The 23,989-nt window shown below is 38.3% G+C and overlaps 1 protein-coding gene across 2 annotated transcripts in view; it reads right to left on the bottom strand.

The window, feature by feature from the left end:
- Positions 1–23,989, bottom strand: part of COL5A2 (collagen type V alpha 2 chain) — a 112,536-nt gene that overhangs the window by 41,582 nt on the left and 46,965 nt on the right. For both annotated transcript variants that reach the window (XM_074829634.1, XM_074829635.1), the window contains exons 2-10: positions 12,264–12,488; positions 10,739–10,752; positions 9,387–9,419; positions 8,698–8,730; positions 7,984–8,037; positions 4,039–4,149; positions 2,711–2,788; positions 599–643; positions 29–82 (exon numbers count right to left, since the gene is read on the bottom strand). In XM_074829634.1, coding sequence (XP_074685735.1) covers positions 29–82; positions 599–643; positions 2,711–2,788; positions 4,039–4,149; positions 7,984–8,037; positions 8,698–8,730; positions 9,387–9,419; positions 10,739–10,752; positions 12,264–12,488 — 647 coding nt within the window. The remainder of the gene's footprint in view (positions 1–28; positions 83–598; positions 644–2,710; positions 2,789–4,038; positions 4,150–7,983; positions 8,038–8,697; positions 8,731–9,386; positions 9,420–10,738; positions 10,753–12,263; positions 12,489–23,989) is intronic.

The following is a 23,989-nucleotide window of genomic DNA, read 5'->3' as shown; positions in this document are numbered from 1 at the left end:
TAGAAATGTTTGTATTTATTGGTCTTACCATAGGCCCTGGATCCCCAGGTTCACCAGGTGGGCCTGTGGGCCCAGCACCACCCTAAAATTAACCAAAGATAATACAGTTAGAAATTCCAAAATGTAAAAATATAAGGATATAAATTAAAATCCATGATCAAGAAAATCACAGCCCATGGGACAGGCTGGATTCTAATTCAGATCCAGCTCACATTGCAAAATGAGTGAAAGTTGGATACTAAAATCCCTCAAGCTTTCGGTGAGCCCCGTGCCATACACAAATCCCACTGGAAACTTAACACCATGCCAATACTGAAACCAGAACAGTCACCATTTTCATTGCTGTTCCCTCATTAAAAAATGTCTGGTGGGTTAAAACCTTGTTAAAAGTCTAATAAATTGTTCTTTTTGAGTTAATTTCTGTGTATAGAGTACCTCTAGAGCAGAACTCTTGAGAGAAGCATGTTTAGATTCACCTCTAGATGAAGACGTATTCATCCATGCATCACTGAAGATGGACGTTGCACACACCAGTTACTATGCGCTTTGCCTTCATCTCTGACCAATTATCTTAAATCCCCTGAGTTGAAGTACTTACTTGTTTTCCTTGGAGCCCTTGAGGACCTCTTGGACCCACTGGACCCTATTGAAACATAACTTGTTACACACTGGAAAAAACCCTTCCCCAAGTAACATTCATACTACAAAGACAGCAAAATGGCCTGATAGTGACCTCCAAGATAACATGTCTATGGTTGAACCCTCTGAAAGGCTTTTATTCAGGAGACTGATGTTCTGAAATACAAAAGTACATAGAATGGAAATCTTCAGACTCAAAAAGCCACACCGGTGTAAATTCATCGGCAGCTGAAAATACAGCTCGCTCACTTTTTGGAACCTCACAGTCTCTGGAATCAGTCAGAATAACCAGGTTGCCTGAATAGCTCCACTGAAAAAAATGTAGTAACAGAACAGAGTTGGAGGAAATAGTCTCCCCTTGAAGGGAATCTCATTAGTCAGACTAATCTCATAATGGAATCAATGACAAAATAAATTCATGCTGCTGTTCTCAGCTATGAACAGTAACAAGCAGCAATGGAAGGATGTATTTTCACAAATCATACAAACCACCAAATCAGCTTCCGAACGGTTGTGGTTTGTTATAGAAAACTCATGATTTCCCCTTAAAAAGTTTCATGGAATTTTTAGGAAAAATCTTGTGCTTAATTGTAACTTGTATCATGAAGTAAACATAATCTTGTCTGAAAGTAATTGTCTGGCTTTTAGCAATAAAAAAATATCTACAGCAGACAATAACTTCCATTTTGACAGAGGCTCAATATTTATGTCTTTTACACACAATTCATTAATTTTTATAAAGCAAATGTAGAAGAGTTAGTAATAGACCATTTAAAAATTCTAATCATTAAAAACAAACCAAAAAATAATGGTTCCGCTGAATGACTCTCAGTTACTCAGTTTGCAAGGAAAGGAAAAAAGGATATCGCAGAACATAGTGAGTGCCAACTGACTTTAGTAGACTTTGTGTAAGGCCTTAGAGACACTTACATATTGAAAAATACCTTAAAAGAGATATTAATACTAAAACCAATCCTATTTGAGAATGACAAAAAAAGAGGCAGTACAAGAGATACAATGTCTCAAGACAAATTGAGTGAAAGATTAAGAAAAACAATGGAGGGCAACAAAGTAAGTAGGACAGACTTGGGGAACAAATCATTGTATGTGCACACAGCAAATTCACTGAAGAGAGACATTCATAAAAAAAGAAAGTTCTTTGAAGAAATCACTGCAAAAGTTAATCTTAAAGCACAACATCAGATTACCTTGAGAACCTTTCAAACTATTGAAATTGAGTTTGAAGGTTACTAGCGAGGACTTGGAGGGATAAGATTCAGGTAGGCAAACTCATGAACAATCACTAAAGGATGGTTTCCTTAAGAATGAATGTGAAAAATAACAGCAAAGAGGGTAGCAGTATTTTCAAGATTTCACAATGGGATAAATACATGCAGCAAAGAGAGATAATATTCAAAAACAACCCCAAGAGTTCTAGCAGAGACAGCTTAGGGTGGTGGAACAGCTTTCACAGATGGTGAAAAATTCCAGTGTTACCATTAAGTCCACAGTCTACTAAAAGTAAAGGGCACTATCTAAACAGTGAGAGATGCCAATGACAAAACTGGACCCACTGGAGAAATAGAATGTCTGCCTTAAAGTAATGAAGCACAGCTTCCTGTTAACAGCTGGTTTCAGAAATAATTTTTTTACATTACTACCAAAAATAAATATCTTTGATGTCACAATGTGAAAACAAGCCTTCAAAGTTACCTATTTGCTTACTCTGCTTTGCATTATACCTAATGCTTGTCAGTTACTCTGCAGTGACTCAAGATAAGAGAAAATTGGGAGATATTTTTTTTTCCCTATACCTTACTGTTAGTAGCTGCTATATTTAGAAGGAGGGAAAGAAGACAAGAAGGCTAGAGGTGGAAAAAAGCAGCTTTCACTTTAACAGAAGAATATTTTTTCCATTTTTTGCAGATACCATGCAAAACTGCACTAGAACATACTGTACATCCAGGTTCTAGAGGCATAGGAAGTTGAAGAGGATTAATTTCCCTTTGGGTTTTTGCACATGCACTCCACTTCCACCCCATTCTACATTACAGGGCTAATCTGGTCTTACCACTGCACCAGGCATCAGTCCCATCTGACTACCAAGTCCAGATTTCTCATCCAGTCCTGCCATCTGAGCTGAAAACGGCTGAAAAAATAAGATGGGTGATTTCAGCTGTCAGTCATTTTGATGGTTCATAAAGCAAAAATCCATGCAACTGAATCTTTACATTGGCTTTGCAGCACTAAGAACTAAACTCTTGTTTTAATCATTAAAATAAAAGTTGTCTTTCCTGTAAATTTGAGGTGGTTTAAGGCTTCATAGACCAGTTGAATGCATCGTATTGTCTGCTTATTATTCTGACTCTACCCCCACTTGAATGTTAAACAAATGAGAAAACTACCTAAAAAGAGGAAAGCCTCCCGTGAAATTAATTAGATTTTTCACCACCTTCAACTTTAAGTCACGCCTTAACTTCACCTACAATATTGCTTCATGTCTTCTAACCTTTCTTTTGTTTTTACTTTCTGTGCTTCAAGTTCAGAAATATCTTAAGGTAAATGGAAACGTAGCTGATTTTATGATTTCAAATTAGAATTTTTTAAGTGTGTTGCCCTTATACAGCAAAGCTGAGGGCCACTGCCGTTCATGCCAATTCAGAGAGACAAATCAGTTAGAGGAGGGAAAACCTTCAGTGCTCTCCTTCTGCAAGCACATAGTTGAAATCAACAGTTTTATTTTGCTTCATTCAGAGCCAGATACTCACAGCAGAGTGGCTGAGAACGAGCAACAGCACAAATGTGCATTCAAGTCTTCTAAGATTTACAGTTTGTTCCTCATCAGATTGGTACCCAAACACATTTGGAGAGTTGTGCAGAACACCTTGTCTGTATCTATGGCTAGTTACCACTGCTTTTCACAAACAATACCTTACTTAATCTTCTCAGTGGTAGTCTGAACAATTCCAGCAAGAAATATACTTAAACACACTTTAATTTCTCTCATTAGTTATTCTGTTATTTATAATTCATCTTACTTTTTCTTTTCTGTATTCCTAATTTGGTACACGACTTTCCCTGTACTATTGCCCAGATCCCTTGGGTTTAAGTCAGGTGGAAGGAATGGAACCCTACTGAGGGTTTTGGACTTGAACACGTCGACTTTTCTAGATGCTAAAACCCATTCTGAAAGGTGTGTCCTTTCCAAGGTTTCTCACATTCAACCTGTCCCAATTTTTGGCAGAACTTGCACTGCTGCTATCTGCTGTCCCTCATGACTGGGAGACAGGATTGGTGGGCACAGTGTTCCACATTCACTGAAGCAAATAGAAGTTACTTGTTGTATCATGTGGATCTGGCCCAACACTCACTTTCTACTAAAGCAAGCGTAAAACTTACCCTGCTTAGTCCATCTGGTCCTGGGTGGGTAGGATGCCCTGGAGGCCCAGGGTCACCAGGCTGGCCAGGGATACCAGGTTCACCATCAATCCCCTGAGGGCCACGAGGACCCTAGAAAGAAAATCAGAAATACCAACAGTGTGCAAAGGTATTAATTAAAATCATTGTAACTGGCAAACAACTGCCTCGTTTGTGATAAATCCGTATTTCTACAGAAAGATCTTCAAACAAACAACATCCCTCAAGACCTGTTCATATCTTCAGATCACAAGCACTGGCTAAAATTAGTCACAAATCCAATGTGCAAGTAAACTGAAGTAATTTCTCTCACAGGTTTTTTTAGAAACTCAGGCTTCCTATCATTCCATACTAGAGTATACTATTCCTGAAAAACTATTTGGCTTTGCACACAACATGGAATACCACAAAATTATTTCTAAAATCATATAGCTCAGATTAGTGTACATACATACACATGCTTAGGAAACTCCAGTATAAGGACGGATTTTTACAGCTTTCTGATTTAGCCAGCTCACACTATTGCTGAATTCTCAACACCGTCACACTGCCAAAAATGCAGAGTAACTCCTCTGGTGTCGATGTCATCTCTAGCTAGTTATTTGCAGAATAGGCTAGGAGGCCATCCCATTGCTCCCATTTTGATCACCCACTTTTGATTCCTAAACTGCATTCAGCTTATCTTCTGCCAGAACTAAAATTATATATTAACGCAGCTAATAAAACATTAGTGGAAGCAAATCAGTAGCAAGAGAGCCAATAAAGATATACTTCAACCAAAAATACAGACTTTAAAGTGCTTATCATTACTGCTCCCTTCATTAGAATAAAATGCTTGACTATGGAAAGGAAAAATTTTATACTGTATAATGAGCTCTTCTATTTTAAGGATCCTTAAACATAAAACTTTGGAAACCTGCTCAGTGAGTCATCTTTACAAACACTATTATAATCAGACAGATGGCTTGTATTTCCATGAGATGAGGACTGTGTGTCCTTGCAGTCCGTGACACATTTCAGTGCAATTTATGTCCAAACTAGTATAATTTGAACTAGTATGTTTCACATGTTAAAGAAAATGCATTCCCTTGGGAAAGGGCTACACTGGGATAGCATTGACAATAGGATTCCTGGAAACTCCCAGGGAATGAGTCAATTCTCTTAACTCTCAATCTATCTTTATGGTCTGAAACTCCTATAAGCCTAGCAATCAGGGGAAAATCTCTTTCTTATCAGACAGACATGTACACCCACCCCCCCATGCTCACAGAATGAGTTGTGAATAGATGGTATTCTGAAACAAATTAGAGATTTGTGCATGTTGGATGGAAACAGAAGGTTCTAGAAGAAAACTTTATTCTTTAATATTTCTACTATAAACAGAAGTACACACTGGCAAACGTAATGTCCAAAGAAGGAAAATAATGGGTTATCTTCTTTCATTTGTTTGCAAAATAAAAAGAAAACAAAGCTAAGCATTAGAGAAAAAAAAACCAGTTGCCTATAAAGAATTAAGCAAGCTTCTATACAACTACTGCATCCAAACCAAGACACCTCAACAAAATCTGACATAGAAAAAGGTCTTTTTTTCGTTTCTTTTTAGAACAGGACGTACTTTTTAGTCAACAAAAATCAACTTGCTTCAAGAGAAACACTGCAATCCCACACCTTAAAACCCAAAAAGTCCCTGAAAAACATGTTTGCATTTGTAGGTGGCAACTAACCAACGGCATATAACCAATATTTGGGGGTTTTAATAAAATCTTGATTATACTTTTATTTATTTTATATTATTTATCTATTTATATGTATATATATAAAAAAAAAAAAAAAAAAGCTCTTTCAGTTTCTTTCACCTGTTCACAACGCCAGTGAGGTTAAAAAAAAAAAAAAAAAAAAAAAAAAGGAGAAAAATTCTCACATTGGCCACGAGGTGGCATCGTTTAAACACACAATTTACTCAGTCTGGCCCATTGCTGCTGCTGTTCAGGAAACTACAGTTTTGGAATAAAAGGAAATGCAGATCATGGTAGAACACTCTCAAACTACTATTTTAACTGCTACTGCAATTATAATTGAGCGTAAATCCATATTGAAACAAAACATATCAATGATTCTAAGGAGCTCAATCTTATTTCCTGTCTTCAAAAGATCATTTGTAAACACCTAAAATTTTATCATGGCCCAAAATTCTCCTTCCCTAGATGCATTTTGCAAATGCAAACATGCTATTCCCTAACTGTTTTTCTCATTGTTACACTAACAAAGAATCTGAAGTAAAAAATATGCTAATACTGCTGAATTCATTTTATATCCAAGTGCTTTTGTAAAAGGCAGAGATTCATAGCAAGGTTGAGTTCCTTCTGCTCACTAGTCAGTAAGAGCCCATGTAAAGCACAAAAAAAATAAAAAAAATAAATGCAAAGAAACAAATAAATGGCTTGGAAACGTGCATAGTGGTTCTGTAATATCACCAGTCAGTAACGTATTTACCCAGATTAATTTTAGAAAGGGTGTCTGGTACATTGTTACCTGCTTCATGAGATATTTTAAACAAACTGCAAATGGTGTGCAGAGAGGTTTTCATAATATAAAATTCAGGATGAGCTAACATTTTCTTTCCACGAGCATAAATAAAAAAATCCTGCATTAGCACTCATTCTGTATCTAAAAGCAGTGCTCTTTGGTCTCATACCTACACTCCGACATACACACAGCTTGCCAGAACCTTTGACATAACATGTTCGAAGGAGCTGACTGGTTCCTAATCCCTCAATAGTCCCTGAAAGCAGCATAATAACCTGTGTCAAAGGAACTCAAAACTATTTACAGCCTTTTTGTATTTTAGGTGCTTCAAGCCACCACTCTGTAGACATACAGGGATGCATGGCACAGAATCAGAAATTATTTAGCATCTCATTGCTGCACATTAGGAAAGCACTTCAGACGTCTCCATAAACACAGTTGAGATTCGTCTGTGCACCACAAGATTTCACAATTACTCCCAGAATTCTTTTCAGTATCTTGATACTTATTCATCAGGCCAACATCTTATGGTGATCTAGAGAGCAGCAGTGGCTTGGCACCCATCTCAAAGAGGCTACACACTTACTCCACTGCTTTAGAAGTGTCATTACCATCTACGGACAACAGGCACACACTGGGGGAACAGCACAAAGGAGTCTGTTTTAGGCCTATGCCTAAACTCAGTATTGGCTTGCTCTCTCCTGAGGGATGAGAAAATATCCACATAGAAATTACAATGATACAACTCTTTAAAATCTGCTTTTAGCAGCTTCTGCTCTTTGACCTAGCTTTTTCAACAGGAACGTGTCATCTTTGGTATTTTCAGCACTCCCTTTTGGCCTTTCTGTGGTTCTCCACATGTGGACACTGAAATTCCCTTATGAAGTTTTTATTTCCACTAAGCGATCGTGATTATATTATTCACCAGCATACCAACATATGTAGTCACATATTAACTCCTGCTAATGTCCTGAGCTTTGCCTTTTCTGAAATACCCTGAGACACACAGCTCACACTGCTTCTGATGCACAGCAGTAACCAGCAAAAGGTCAGTGAGTTCTTAAACAAGCAAACGTGATGTTCTAGTTTTGTTCTTTCTTTTTTTTTTTTTTTTTTTAATATTGAAGAAAGCTGTACTCTCAGACACTACTTTGGGAAAGTGTGTTGAAGAAGTTGGCTTTTAGTGGAAACACTGCTAAGCCTCTGTCAATTATCTCAAAACATTCAGGTTTCAGTCCATCCAGGGAATGGTGAGATATAAACATTTTTCTGTTTGTCACCTGATTCTTGGAAAATATGAGGAAAGTTCTGGTAACTCTAGAAGACATGGAGACAGTTTAAAGCCATCTAAACTTTTGAGGTTAGTCCAGTTCTTGATTTCTGAGATATTTAATAACTTACAGGTCTTCCCTTTGGTCCTCGTTCTCCTCGTGGTCCTTGTGAGCCTGGAGGTCCCTGAAAGAAAGATTAGAAATATTAAATATCTTTTAAACTAGTTAACTATTAATAAATCTCTGAAAGTATGAAATTTAATGCTTATCTGAAAATTAATTTGTGGGGTTTTTTTTCCATATCATCATAAAGAAAACAGCTACAATCACCAAGTATTCAATACTTCTTCTCAACTGTACATTGCCTGAAGGGAGTTGAACCAGGATGCAGAGATCTACAAAATGGTTTCGTCTCTTGTGTGCTCCACGGGTTAATTTAGCAAAGTTTTTCTGAATGCTGGAGGCTCTTAATGCCCAGATGTACAGGTCTGAGACACCCTTCCTGCTAGTCCAGAACTGCTCTCTGCTTAGCCACAGCCAGGGAGCAATACCGCACCTCCTTCTACTCCTGTTAGAAAAGCATTCCCCAGGATCAACCCCGCACAAAGGTCCTCAGACATGCACACACTACAAAGCACACATCCATTCACTTAGGGCATGGGCTGATCTGAGACTAGTAAAAAAAAAAAATCCGTAATCATGTTGCCTCCTCAAATCCAGCAGCTCTACAGACAACACCCACTACAGGCATGGAAGAGTCCTCCTTCACATCATCCTCACAATAAAAACAGAAATGGCAGAAAGTGGGAAAAGACACAGAAACAGAAGATCAGAAAATACTTACAGCTGGTCCAGGGCGGCCTCGTATCCCTGAAACCTAAAGAAAGCAATATAAATTAAAGTTACCACACAACATTATGGCTATATTTGTCATGGTTACCCTACAGAAAATTAGCTTTTGAAAAGTAAATAGCAAGAGAGAAAACTAAAGTACCAGGCAAGTTGTAAGGCCATTTGGGAACAAAATAAATATATAAATTCCATGGGTTATCTCTTTCCAGTTTGGTGTCTTCTTATAAACAATATGAGCAAAATCTTGGAAATAATATTGTTATTCTAAAAAAAGATTAAATAAATAAGTGAAATACAGTGATTTAGTCTCAACTTAACTATTTTGTAGATTTGTCTTCATGCTAGAAAGGGATAATAAAGATAGAAAGTGACAATTTATTTCACCTGTTTTCTCACGTGTCTCTACACTTTCCAAATACTAATGTACCATTATACTTCCACAAAATTCTAACTATAAAAATAAAGATTATGACAGATTTACCTCTGTAAGATTCTTTTTCAAAATGCAATTGACAGGAATTTCTAATGTTACATATTTGAAACAGCATAATTAATTCCATTCCTTTCACTCCTAGGCTGTACATTTTTGTTGTATTTCTTTTATTACAGCAATTCTGCTTTAAAGCACTAAAATGTACACTTCCAGGGTGTGCTGATAAATTAAGAAAAATATGGACTTACAGGTGGCACTATTCCAGGTTCTCCTTTTTGTCCCTGTAGGAAAAAGTTACAAGAACATCAGATGGCAGAAAACAAGTGAAAGTACAGTTAACAGCACCAATTTCACCAATACCATCCCTCTGACCGTTGCAAATGCTAAGACCTCTAAGGATACAACTGAGACTAAATTAATGTACCTGCAATAGCTAATCCATACTATTTTTAATGACTACAGACACTGATTAAATGAAGGCTATAAATTAACAGACTCTCTAACTGCGTAACATACTGGCTGAAAGAAGAGTCAAACTAAAAAATTACCATGATGTAAAGTACTAGAAAACATGTTGTAGTTCTGTTATTGGATTATTTGATTCACATGACATGTAGCGCCCAGAGCAGCATTCAGATTCCATTTCTTCAAGGTACTAAATTAAATTAATTTAATTAAATCTATGGATATAAAAAACCTGTATGTCCATCTGCAGCATAGGGACAGAATACAAAATGGTATCTCATAGCTCCAGAGTGAAGGACAGAGCATTTTCCAATTGATTTTTCTTTGAGCGGAACGTGTTGACAATGATTACATGTTACATAAAATAACAGGGTTTATTGGTGGTAACCGTTTTATTAAGGAAAAAACAAGATGACTTTGTAAAGATAAAAAATATCCTGCCTTGTTTATCAAGTAATAATAAGCTAGATACAGTCCATTTACTTCCATAAACTACCTCTGCATAGACAGCTACTCGGTTTATTGGGTGTATATACTTGATCACCTAAAAATTATTTAAATTATTTCTTGTAGCTGCTTACTGTCTTAGAAGCTCATTTATCAGAATGTATTTTAATTTCTTCTGCAAGAATAGACCTTCTCTTTGTTTAATTGCATACTATGAGAGATACCGCCCACAGAACCAGAGCTCTGTGCAAGAACACATCATCCCAGTGCTACCTACTGCACACTGGACAGCTAAGTCTCAGCAAAAAACAAGCTGCAAATTTTAATAATCTGGCTTCTAATGACCTAGTGGTCCCTTTCCTCATTTTGTACCACTGCTAGAGATGAAACAACCAAACGATCCAAATGAATTCCTTTGATGTAGACAGCAGGGATTTTCACCCAGGGGATTCTCTATATTAAGACCAGGATTTTTCCCTGCATCCCAGCATTTTTTCCATACGGACTGCAATCTCCCTAGCTACTGAGAAAGACCAAGAGGAAAGAATTAAGTGTTTTTAACAGAGATTATATTTAACTTCTGTGAAACCCTCCAAGAAGATGTAAGGGATTCTTTTAACAGTTGCAAAGTTGCAATACATTTAAAAAAAAAAAACAACAACAAAAAAAAAAGTAAAGGAAATCTTACCTTTCTTCCTCTACCTATTAAAAAGAACAAAAGAAGAGAGAAAATTAATGTTTTTACTCTGAGAGATAGGACACAGTAAGAGTTGAGAGAAACTGTTGCAGCTAGAGCCATCCCTGATGCTGGATGCACAGAAGATGATGTATTGCCTCCAGGGAGCTGAGGAAGTTCCCAGGGACATGCATACTCCCTTGTTCAGGTGTGAGGAATCGGAATGGTGTGCAGTGATGTCCCCAGGTTCTCAGCCTTTGTCATTATTGCACAGAATTAGAAAAAGCGCTTTAGGAAAGCAGAATATATTGTGGGGAATTGTCAGAAGCTGGCCTAATGACTGACAGTGGAGTCAAAGGAAGCTTTATTACTGACTTCAATACAAGCAATGTTGATGGATCCACAACATATTACATGATGTTTTTCAAAAGATAGAGCTGACTGAGGGATTTTTGACCTTTTCTTGTTTGAAAAGCACCTGCAATATCATGTGTCTGTATTCAGAGCCATACAGCCACACTCACATCCACAAAAATCCTTCAGAGGAATATTTTATTAATACCTTGAAAAACAGTAAGGAATTCTGGAATGTATCCATACTGCTTTTACATTTGCTGGGTGTACCTTGTTGGCGTTGGCCTAATGCCTCCCAAAACACAGCAGGATGCACCATCTATTTATTGATGCTTGCCACATCTTGTTCCTTTGCTCAATTACACAAGTCCCTACTGCATGCTCTTTATCACTACTTTGCTAAGCTAATCAACAGTAATTATATCTCCTGAAGAAATTGCTTTATTATATACAGAATGTAGTTCAAATTCTTCAATGCACAGTATTAATGAGCATTAATTGCAAAATTAAGAGATTTTCTTTTAGGAAAGAGGGGGGATTGCTTCATCCAAGTCTCTCCAGGAAGAAGAAATGGACTGGAAAAGACATAATATTTAAGGTATATAACAGAGTATGCAAATAGGGAATTTAATAATGCTAATTTTTTTTCTTATGTCTCACAAAAGGATCACATGTCCATGTTTTCACTTTGGAGAAACACTTTATACTGTTTACATTTTACTGTTTACATATAATGCTTACATTTATTCATCTATTGGAGGAGCCTCGAATTGAGCATTTTATTAAAGCATGCACTTATTTTATTATATACATTTCTATAATAAATATATATTTATCTTAATATGTTTACTATATATATTTATCTTAATATATTTATCTTTCAGTTCCAGATGAACCCCAAAAAGAAGCCAGAATTCAACTCCCTTGAAATAGCAAGACGGAATTCAGATCAACCTTTTAGTTACTAATCCATTTGGGCTTATAGCAGATTCATAGTCAGAAGAAAACTGTTTCCAGAGCCAGCTCAGGTGCAACCCAAGATGGAAGATAACTGCCAAGTATCTACTATTTTCAGATTTCAACTTTCGCCATGGAAATACTATTAGAAATGTCAACATCATGAGGCTCCTAGTTCTTTGGGCTGTCTCTCATTTCGAAAAAGCAAACTGCAAAGCAATCTTACCAATGGTGGTGTCAAAATCACGTGTTGTATGGGGACATACAGGACAGCACTCTCCTGGGGGCACCTGCGGGTTCTCACACTCCAGCACATCTTGACACTGGATTTCATCGCAAAGAATAGCTCCGTTGTCACAGACACAAATCTGGCATGGTGAGGGCTTCCAAATATCCCTGTTCAGGTACATCTGGCCATTTTGAGTGCAGGCTATTTCTTCCACATCTTCTCCTGGGGTAGGAAAGAGAATATACAACACATTTTCCAACCATGAAATCAAAGGAGGAGTAGGTCTGGACAAGGAAAGAGCACATCTGGAGATGAGAAACAGCATCACACACACAAAGAAAACAGTCCACCAGCACAGCTGAAGTTGATATTAAGGACTTTTAAATATCAGCCATCTTAAATGTTTTTCTTATTTTACCTTCTTATTTCCTGATCGGAAAGAAGTAAATCAGAGTCATCACAGAGTGCACAAACCCACCACGGTATCAAATGAACAATGCCTTGAGAGTCTCTGGACGTCATTCTGCTCAGTGGGGTACTAACTCTGCATTGAGGAACTCCTGCCATGCGCCTGCTCTTTGTTGTGTACAGGGCATTAGCAACATCTGACTGGGGATAAGGACCTGTGAGACATCTGTACAAAAGGGACCTGCTCCCAGCTGCAGGCAGCTTACACAGCCAGACTTATGACAGTGTTTGAAGAGACATGACAGTGTCTGTTGAAAAGAAAAAGCCTCATTTATTGGGGTCTTGGTGTAAGGTAATACCAACACAGATAATCAAATCTTCCAAACAGGACAGTCACTGTCCAGGGGCAATAGCAGTCTTCATTGCAAGGGTACTTGCAGCAGTGTCTCCAGCTGAGTGAAGAGACGCTCCTCAAACTACTTATTTTGCTCGTTTTTTATAATCCAGCTGGTCACGGCCCTACATGATTACCCCAGCACATGCATAAATTATTGTTATGGATATATATTAACTACATACAAAATACCTCTTAAATATTTTAACTATATATGAAAGACTATCCTATATTGTCATTTATATAGGACCAGCATTGACTGACTCCATGCATATATCCTTTCTATCTACATCCTCACATATGTAGACAGAGATTCGTATGGAGGTCATTCTATTTTACTGAAGTTGCTTATGTCATTTTTAACCTAATCCACTTCATTTACACGTTTACTTACTTTCTTTTCTTAATACTACCACTTTTCTTTCTTTTTCTTTAGTTCCAACTTAGAATTAATTTCTTCCTAATTATTTAGAAATCCATTCAGTATAGTTTTTGCTCTCTCCTCTCCAACCAATCTGCTGTCACCAAGGAGGAACAACAACCCTGGTTGAAATTATAACTTAGAAATTTAAAAAATCTCCGCATTTGACTGACAGCAGAATTTAAGGGGACATAACCATCTGTTTAGGTACTGTTCTATCCATACTTAGGTTTATGCCTTTGTTTTCTTCCTACGCTGTAGGCAAATACTCCAAATACCTGGATTATTTTTTTTTAATCATGAGGTGAGTATATCTCAGTATCTTCCCCTAAAAATAAACTATGTCTGATAAAGAATTCAAAAATCAAGTAAAGTGGAAACGTTTCTTTCATTATCCAACATTTTACAGAATGTCCTGTCAGAAAAAAAAAAAAAACAAAACAAAACAAAAAACCACTTGTTCGCTTTGGTCCAATGAGTATTTCATCCTCTAAAGGAACACAAGAGCCCGCAAAAGCAATGAACTGTCCTCAGGCTGCCCCTAGACAATGGGTCACAAACCTGCAAACACCAAGAACCCCAATGCCAAGACACCCTCTGAGTCACAGCAAAGCTGTCACACACAGTCCAAAATGATTATCCTGACCCCTGGAATACTGCAGAGGGGATTAATCTTACCTGGGTGGGAGCTCCCTCTGACCACAGAAACCTTTCCTATCCAAAATGTCTTTGAAACTGGACAATCTAGTTACAACCATTATCTGAAAATTCCCAAACAGCCCTAATTTCTAACTGATGTAAGACTGGGAATAGGGGCAATTTTATATGTATATATATAAAAAAATGTATATATATATAGGACACATCCCACTTGTCATAGATCAAGACTGTTATTTTTTAAGAAAACATGTTATTAGAGTAAAAATTAACAGTTCTGAGCACAAGGACAGTTTCACTGTTCTATGCATTTCTGTCTTAAATTAAACCAGATGTAAACAGAAAAATCACAAAGTAATAAATAAGAACAGATTTGGAATTTCAGCTTCATGCCTTAACTCAAGTCCAGTTACTCCATCAATGTCAAAGCTTGGAGAAATGGAGCAGATGTATAATTAACTGTTGCCTGCCATCACTAACTTTTGCAGCTTTCTAACAGAAACTGAAATCCAAATTTATGCCAGGTCAGCTCCTCTCTTCAATCAGTTTATCACACCAACTGACAAAACGACTCGAAAGGGGTTGCAGAAGCTCAGGAGGAAATGTTTTCAGTGTGAAGTAAAGACATCGACCAAGTGTGCTGTACAGTCCATTTATGACACTGTGAGAATTATTTTCCAAACTGCAGATCGTATTTTGGAAAGCGCTCTTCTCGCTTCTCCCTTGTGTGCATGACATAATGCACTGTCTGACATATTTAGCCTTTTCCCCCCAGATGTCTGGCATATGGTCTATGTCTTCCTTAATGTATCACCCGCAGAACTCGCTGTGCTGCTCAGAAGAGCAGCAGTTTGCATAAATGAAATTTCTAAGTTACTGAGCCCAAAGTCAGCATTCTGTCATAACTTCAAATAAACCACATAGCAACTGCTTTGTCAAATCAGAGCTGAGCCAGATGGTGACTAGCTTCTGCCTGGGTCCCGCTCAGCGGCTGAGAAAGAGGCAGACAAAGGCGGGGGGAAAAAAGCACATACCAACTTCTGGAAGCGTACTGAGAAGTCAGTTTTCCTATCAGATTGCAGATACGCTCATAGTTAAAAAAAAAAAAACACCCCACAATACTGCCAGAAAACACATTTTCAATTTTAAATCTTTTGATTATGTTTGGTGCTTCTAGTTTTCCTTTCTGCTGTGACTGCATTACACTGAGAGAGTAACTGAAAAGAGCAGCTATTTCAAAGCCAACTCATCCCACAAGCACATTGTGACATTTTACTCTCAGGCCTGAACTGCAGGCATGTTTTCCATCTACACCCAGACCGGGAAAGGCAGCAAAGGAAATTGCTCCACCATTTCCTCCCTCGTTTGGAAATCAACAAGATTTTTTAATTACAGAGACCAAGTCACAAATTCTTTATGTCACATGTTCTTTCTACCTCTGCAGTTATAACACAAGGTGCTGCATGGTTTGAGAAGCAGCTTTGGAAATTCTCAATGTGGTAAAAGGATCTGCTACCCATTAACCGATTCCTTCCTTCCCAACAAAAAGTACAAGTCTAACTAGTATTGGACCTGACTAAATCTACAGGGTTGCAAATCCACTGAACTCAGTGAAAATGTGTTTCAAAGCAGTCTGAAAATACAAAAGTACAAAAAGTACAAAAGTACAAAAATACAAGGTAGAAGAAATACCCTATCATGCATTTAAGGACTCATTCATTCATGAGCTTGCACAAACGACCTTTGTGAAATAAGATTTCAATTAAAAGCACAGTAAGTACAATGCAATTATTTTTCTGCTATATATTGATCTGTTGGAGTATCAGTTTCGCTTTAAAGAACTATTTGATCAGAAGTCAAACAGTTATAGTTAATACACTATATCTCAGAGACTGCGCATCAACAGTTTGGAAGTAAAAATCTCATCATGCACCGACATCCCCAGGCCCAGTTTTGTGACAACACTGAAATTGTACTAATTACTGGGGGGGGGGGGGGGAACCCCATCCCAGCCACTAGATGGCTGTCAAAGCCCATCCGTCATCACCGTCAAAGAAGTTTCCGCACAGTAAAGGCGTGCAAGGCACACCCTCCTTTGGGCATTTTATACTGAGCTTGTTTTCCTTTCAAGCACATTTCTCTCAAGGTTAATTCCACTCTTCAACAAGCCAACAATAGGACAAGTGTTTTAAAAGACAGCATATGAAACCATTTCAATCTTGCACCACCAGATATACATCATTTTGAAAGCAACACCTGGAAATTCACTGCTGCTTGGTTTGCTGTTTAAAGTTACTCCTCACTGTTGTACTCTTATTGCTTTCATTGACTTCTAATTCACATCCTGCACGTGAACAAGGAAAGTGAGGCCTGGGCATGGAACCAGGTGGAACAAAAAGAAAGAAAGATGGAAAATAACATCATAAAAACGTAAAATTAAGGGCGGGAGGGGAGGGGACAGGACAGAATGGACAGACACAACACAATGTCTTAAGTAAAAATGTTCTAAAAGAAAAGGGTAAGAAGGGGGAGAAAAGGAAGACTATTCCACACGTACAAACTGGGAGGCTTGCTGAAGCTGTCATCCTTAGGTCATTTTTCCTTGCAGAAACATCCCCAAAGCCCCAAACTATACTCTCCTGTTCCCAGTCTCTGCTTACAGACAACCTAATACAGAAGCAATCAATCACCATTACCTCAGCTGAAGAGATGGCACGTATACGATGGAAGGGAATACATCTCTCAATGCCCTACTTAGGGGAAAAAATGGCCTGAGCAAAATCTGCCGATATAAAGGTTTTCTGCAGAGATTAACAATTTTGGTTCATCGATGAAATGGTAAGGGAAAGAAAAGCATCTGACAGCAAAGCAGCTCCATTTCATTGCATTTTCACTAGTCCTACCAACACGATAATTAAAGGAGCCTGATGGCTGATAGACCTACAGCAGTAGAGAACATAGTCTAACAAAGGCAGAAAGGATGATGACTGGTATTTAAAGCACAGTCTGCCAGTTTTATGCTTTCTTCTGCCAAAACGGACTTGTTGATGGATACTGTAACCAAACCCCAATGCTTTTACATTGCTTAACATAAAAAGACTAGAACAGAAGAGGTATGGTTATTTCTGGAGAAGAGGAGGCTGAGGGGAGACCTCATCACCCTCTACAACTACCTGAAAGGAGGTTGCAGAGAGCTGGGGATGAGTCTCTTTAACCAAGTAATAAGCGATAGGACAAGAGGTAATGGCCTCAAGTTGCGCCAGGGAAGGTTTAGACTGGATATTAGGAAGTATTTCTTTACAGAACGGGTTGTTAGGTGTTGGAATGGGCTGCCCAGGGAGGTGGTGGAGTCCCCATCCCTGGAGGTGTTTAAGAGTAGGGTCGACACAGAGCTGAGGGCTATGGTGTAGTTGGGAACTGTTAATGTTGGGTTGATGGTTGGACTGGATGATCTTCAAGGTCTTTTCCAACCTAGACAATTCTGTGATTCTGTAATGAAAAAGGGTTGGAAACAAAACAGCTTGTTCAGGTAGCTTCTCAACCTCTCTGTGTCATCCTGATGCTAGTTTGTGAAAAGTTTAAGGTTACACAGGTACAGGGTTTTTTAGGTTTAAAAAAACTTCTAGAATATGAAAAGCTGAGTTTCAAGTTATGAATTACAAAATTTAATCCTACTGACTCACAAAGCAGAGGTGCAGAATTAAATCAAAGTGAAAGATGATACGTGCTAACAACCATTTTGCAGATGTACTTCTGTGTATGTGTACAGACTGTCAAAAGAGGGACAAGAGGGGTTTGGTGTTAATTATCTTTGACTGTCAGCCTGCTGCAACAATAATGTAGGGTTTGATCCAGTTCCCAATAAATCAATAGAAAAAAATATCTCATTTACTCCAGTAAGAATCAGACCACCTGTTTTGTTCATCTTTTGGTAACTCTTTTTGACTGGTAATAAATAAAGTATTATGCAAATTCCTATGCCATGCAAATTATAATGTAAACACCTATTGTTTTGAAAATCAGGTACTTTTCAAAATTGCTGATAAATACAAAACCTATTTTGCGTTGGTTGCACAGAAACAATTCTCATTAATAATGATTAACACAAACAGTTTACATAAGTACTTTACAGTTACATACACAAGGATGAACCTGGAATCCCTTACCAATAAAAGACTGAACTGATTCACAGTTCACTTAATATGAAATATTTGATTGTCAAAATGAAATCAGATTTGAATTCAGACATTTCCATTCAAGATACATCATACATCTCAGTGAACTTTAGATAACAGCTACAAGTACTACAACGCACTTAAATCCAAGTAACTCAACATTCTCTTAGAAGCACTGACAACTAACAAGGTCCGTAACACATTGATAATTCACTACAAGTTACAGAAGATGAATGTTCTCTCCATGGCTTCAAATTCAGTTTAAGCCTCCCTGCACAGCCAAGAGAATAAGCAACAAATGACATGCACAGGTTCATCAAGAGTATCATGCAGAGGATGTATTCATTACAGGACTGTCTAAAAGAATAACTAGCACAGACTTTCACTGCTCTGAAATAAGATGACTTTCTCAAAGTCTGTGGCTCTGTGTTTTCTTATGCCAGCTGAAGGTCCAGATGAACATGTCATTTTGCATTCCCCCTATGGTTTGCTAAGGAAATTAGGTTTATGTGATCCCACTGGCTGCACTGGGACATCTGTGTCCCCAAGCCCATTTGATTCCAGTGGCTGATTTCAGCCAAGTTTGACAGAGACATTGTGAGAGATCATGCCACTAAGGTAATTGTGCTCCTGCAAATTTTGTGAACATGGACAGTTATGGAGAGAAGAGAGTTCCAAGTTAGTGCCCCACCAAGGGCCCCTTGTAAAACAAGTGGATAATAACAAATCCCTTTCGTTATACTTTTGGGAATGCACACCGGCACACAGTTTAAAACACAAACCTGTAGGAAAACAGATTTCATCAGAACTGTTTCTTAGGAAGAGGTGGGGGGGGGTTAATCCATCCTGCAGAGTTCCTGCTTAAAAAAATCCTAGAGGATAATTTGCAAAGTTGACAATAAATGTTTTTAAAAGCATTCCACAGATTAAAAGACATTGAATGGTCTTAATTCCAAGTGAGTTTTCAATGTGATTGATTGATGGGGTCAACCCTCTAGGCAAGGAGCTACAACCCTTTGTGCCTTGTTTCAGAGGTAGAAAAGTCCCAGGATGCTCTCCTAAATGATGTAGATAATTTTAGAACATGTATTTTAGGACTGGAAAAATTACAGACACAACTGTTTTTCCTGCAGAGTCCTCAAATAACGTTAAGTATGAATAAATACTGCTAAGTATCAAGGTACAAGCCTGAGACTTAATTGCTATAGCAGTTAACAAAAGCCTTACTAAAGACAGACATAGACTATGCAGCTGTCCAGTCGTTTCTGGCTGGCACTAAGGGAAGGGACTTCACCCTCTCAGACTCATCAACCAAGAAAATCCAACCTCCAAGCTCTAAACAACAGTCCAGAGGCAGAAAGCGACAGCAAAACAATACACCCAGACTCAGGAGAAGAGCTAAGCTCCCAGATGCAGGGCGCTCTGAGGGTGACCTGGCAACTGGGTTTTGTCTCTTTCAGAAAATTGTGCCAAAATAAGTAATTCTCTTTTTCACTCAGCACTGTGATTCCAGATTTGGCTGAATAGGGAAAACTGAAAAGTAAAAACTATGCTTTGGATACCATTAGACTCCTCTGAATGAATTTTAAATTAATATCCAAAGTATACAACTGCTTGTCCACTGTTTCCTTAACTGGATGGAAACAACACTACTTGGTAGTCCTTATTTCCCTAACTCACAGGTTCATGTATTTACATCTCTATCAGTGCAAATAGGAGTTTTGCTTGTCTTTTTATGGATAAAGTTTATTACAAGATTCAACACATGCTGGATACAAAGGCAGAATATACTGGGATCCCTTCCGGTAAAAAGGGTTTCTCTAGCTGGTCCCACAGCACTATCCAACATTTATTATACTGTTCAATTCCCTAAGAGCATCTGATGATGTTGTATCTGCATATTAATGTCACTGTTCCTGAGCTACTGAACAAGACTCAACCCTTCTAAACACCTCGTCTTATGCTACGGACAGGGCAGGGAACTGCAGCAGCAACGCTTCGCCAAAAGATTGGTCAGGCTGGTCCTTTTCTGTTAGTTACTCCACAGTCTGCATACTTCAAAAGCAATTAGTTAAACTAACTCACTAGAGTTAACCCATGAATGAGGTTAGATGTTTTTAGTTTGTTTTTCTGTTTTTACTTTGGTTCACAAGTACGATGGCTGGACACGTTGCTTGGTGCCTGTAGGAGAATAGGGTGAAGGAGAGAGTTTGAAGAGCTTGATCTGCCAACAGTGCTTATACAAGTACTCTCAGATGACAGCAATCAAGCCTCAAGCATACAGTGGGAAATAAAATTACTTCCAAATGTCTAAGGCAGTGCAACGATTGTAATGGGGAGGCTTTCGGGGCATGCCTGAGAAAACACTGTCGCAGATTTCAGCAGTTGGAGGAAATCAGTCAAAAGCTGAAGTCAGTAGCAGGGTGCCTGGTGTCTGCCGAAGCCCACACAGCCACAAATGCCCTGCTTGGACTTTGTCATGCAAGGTAGTTATAGGGAAGTCAGTTCAGCTATAGCCACCTGTACCACAGTTTTCTTCTTGACTGGGGGCAGAAAAAGCCTAAAAAGAGTGCTTATCATGGTCAATTATTATGTTTTATTATTTCAAAGGAGTCCTGAGGCAACAGAGATCATTTGTTTTTCTAAGCAAAGTGTTGGAGCACATTCTTGACTCTGGGATGACATTTTTAAGCGGAATCACTTTCATTTGCATGAAAGACAGGCCGGTCCCACAGAAACAGCAGATACTTTTGGCAGGGAGCTTACGAAAAGACCATACAGCCAGAGCACTTTGGTCAGTGGAGGCAGACCAGGGCCAGGGCTCTGCACTGCTGAACACTCACCAATTTGGCCATACAGGCATTGTCTTTAAAATTAAAGCAGAATTAAAACTGCAGTTAGCACATCTCCTAAAATGTAAGAGGCTTCATTCTGGAAGCAAGCACCCCCTGACAGTGGGAATTCTGCCCAACCTGCTGCTACTGAAAATTAAAGCAATTCTTATCAGGACATAAGGAACTGTGCCTAATGTATTTAAACCTAAGTCTAAACCAGCAAGATTACCATGAAAATGTAATATTCTTCTACTGTCTACTTTGGCTCACTGTTCTAGAATCCATGAACATTTGATTTTGGTCTTTCCAAAATCCAGTCTTGGACTGCTGCGCATCAGTAAAAAATAATGCATTTTGGCTGTGAAGAAAATTCTCTCAGCTGCTTCCTGTGCCAGTATCAGCGAGACATGTTTTCCACACACAGTACATTTTGGATTCCTGTAGTAAATCTATCTGCGATCCACAAGAAGCCATCTTGTTTGTCCAGCCAGCCAGAAACTGATTGCCCAAGCGACAAGCCGTGCAGGGTAAGATTGCACTGTGTCAGCCAGGCTCTGAAATTATCATTTCTTGATGGTCCCAGAACTGATCCTTGAGGAATGTCACCATTATCTAGCCACCAGATGGACTTTGAACTGCCAACTCTTTGCACTTGATAGCCCCACCAGGTTTTCATTCACCTTGTCCACCCATTCAGTCCCATACTAAATATGGGCCTGAATACTTCCCCAATCTGTGGATGCTACTAGAGATGGCATCAAAAGCCTTGCTAAACTAGAGGTAAACAGTATCCACTGCTCTTCCTTTGTGCACCAAGCCAGTTATCTCATTGTAGAAGGCAATCAGACTTAACATATTCAATGGCAAAGGGAAAATTTATTAAATAGATAACCTCTACCTGCAGTCTGATCTCCTCTTCTCTGCACCCATCTATCCAAACTTTTGCAAGTTCCACTGTTCTAGTTTCACATACACTATAATACTCAAAGTCTAACTGATAAAATGCACTGCAAAAGAACTGGTTTGCCTTCTTTGTTTTATAGGATTTAGCTCCTTTGAAGTCAGACAAAATGCGTATGGATGTCTGTTCTTATTACATGTAAGAGAAACACACTTGCTACTGCCAAAACATCTTCATTCTTTGAAGCTATACACATCAAAGTTCAATAGAAACCTATCATTACACATTGCCTTTTCCACAAAGCTTTTCTACACTGTGGTTTGCAAAGTGGACTCATGTAATCCCCTAAATGCATCCTTGCTGGCTAATATCACCCTCCTTTTCAACTAAAAATAAAGATTTGTAATTTGTAAGAAAATTCAATTCCATAATTAAAAATCCTTGCATTCCAACAGGCTCAGCATTTCAAACTGAAGAGAAAACTACCCAGTGTTTGGGTGGAGCGGGAAGGTATTGCTGGAAAGCTATACTCATAATATGCTGTTTGTACAGCAAAGCTATTCATTTGCTAAAACTCTGGGCCTCAGAAATTAAAGAATGGTAAGCAAGAAAGTCTGCAAAAATTCCAGGAACGAAGCCTCTATTTCTTTTCTGCTACCATTACTTTTACCACACTTCAGACAACTCAGCAACTTCTGGTTTCAAGATGACATGGAACAGGCTTTGGCAGCCCTCAGGGCACCCTAGCTGCTTTCTGCACAGCATCAGGTTATAAAGGTTTATAGTTTTAAGTGTAATTTAAAGTGAATCACACACATGTGCATGAGGACAAGGCAGTGATTTAGGTGTGTCTCATGCCCCAGAGTTTAACTTCTACACAAGTTAAACTTACAGATAGGAGCACTAAGTTCCTTCTTTCAGTGCATAAAAGTAACAATGTCAGTAAGTAACAAGTGAGTAGAGCTCAGTTCATTTCAATAAGGATTAAGGATGAGAAAAATCCTTGAGGCTGAATACAAAAGCAAGACAATTAGCACTGGTCAGGAATTTTTCTACTTTTGTGTGTGTGTGTGTTGGAAAGCACTGAATTACTGAAAAACCAAGGAAGGTGCTTTTATTAGATACATCCACTTGAAAACCTTTCCCTTCATTTTCAGGCTGTTTGAAATTGCCTATTTCAGTCAAAAAGCTTTGGGGTTTGCTAGAGAAAACTTTATACCCAAAAAGCCTTGTATAAAACATCCAAGTCAAGCTGAGGAAAAATGTTTTCATTGACCTGACCCAATTCTATCTTTTTCATCATTACTAAGTCATGAGACCTCTTCAAGGTTGCCTCAATTCATCCAGACTGGCTAGGAAAAACCCAGATATTTATAAGCAGCTTCCTCTCTAGCACGGGCTTTTGGTTGTATACTGCAACCTCCAGGATGTCTTCAAGTAGATGCTCACATTTACAGACCAACATACTTTAATTTCATTACTACTAGAAGAGTAGAGCTAGGTCAGGGAAAGAATATCCTTACCCTATTTTCAGAGTGTTGCATAACTTCAATAAATTTAAGAAGGAAGTTTAAACAAGACCCAGTTTCTTATTTTGCCTTTATGCAACAGTAGGAAATGGTAACATTAACCTTGTTCATGTTAATAAGGCATTAATGTTAATAAGGCATTTTAAGAAAAATCCAGTGTGAAAGAAAAATTAGATGTATCTTTGCCTATCTGCAGACTCTGTTCCTGCATTATGCATTTGAATAAAGTTACATATTTTTATTTCATTTTTAACTTGGCTTTGGTACTGTCCCAATTCTTGGTCCATACATATTAAAAATGAGCATAAAAAACCCCACCAAATGTTAAAAAAAAAAAAGGTCAGCAAAGAAGAAATCCTATCCACCCTGTCATTTAGATGCATAACGTTGATAAATGTTCTTTA

This window comes from Strix aluco, chromosome 6 (assembly GCF_031877795.1).
Source record: "Strix aluco isolate bStrAlu1 chromosome 6, bStrAlu1.hap1, whole genome shotgun sequence".
Taxonomy (NCBI): Eukaryota; Metazoa; Chordata; class Aves; order Strigiformes; family Strigidae; genus Strix; species Strix aluco.
This window is presented reverse-complemented; position numbering and strand designations above follow the sequence as displayed.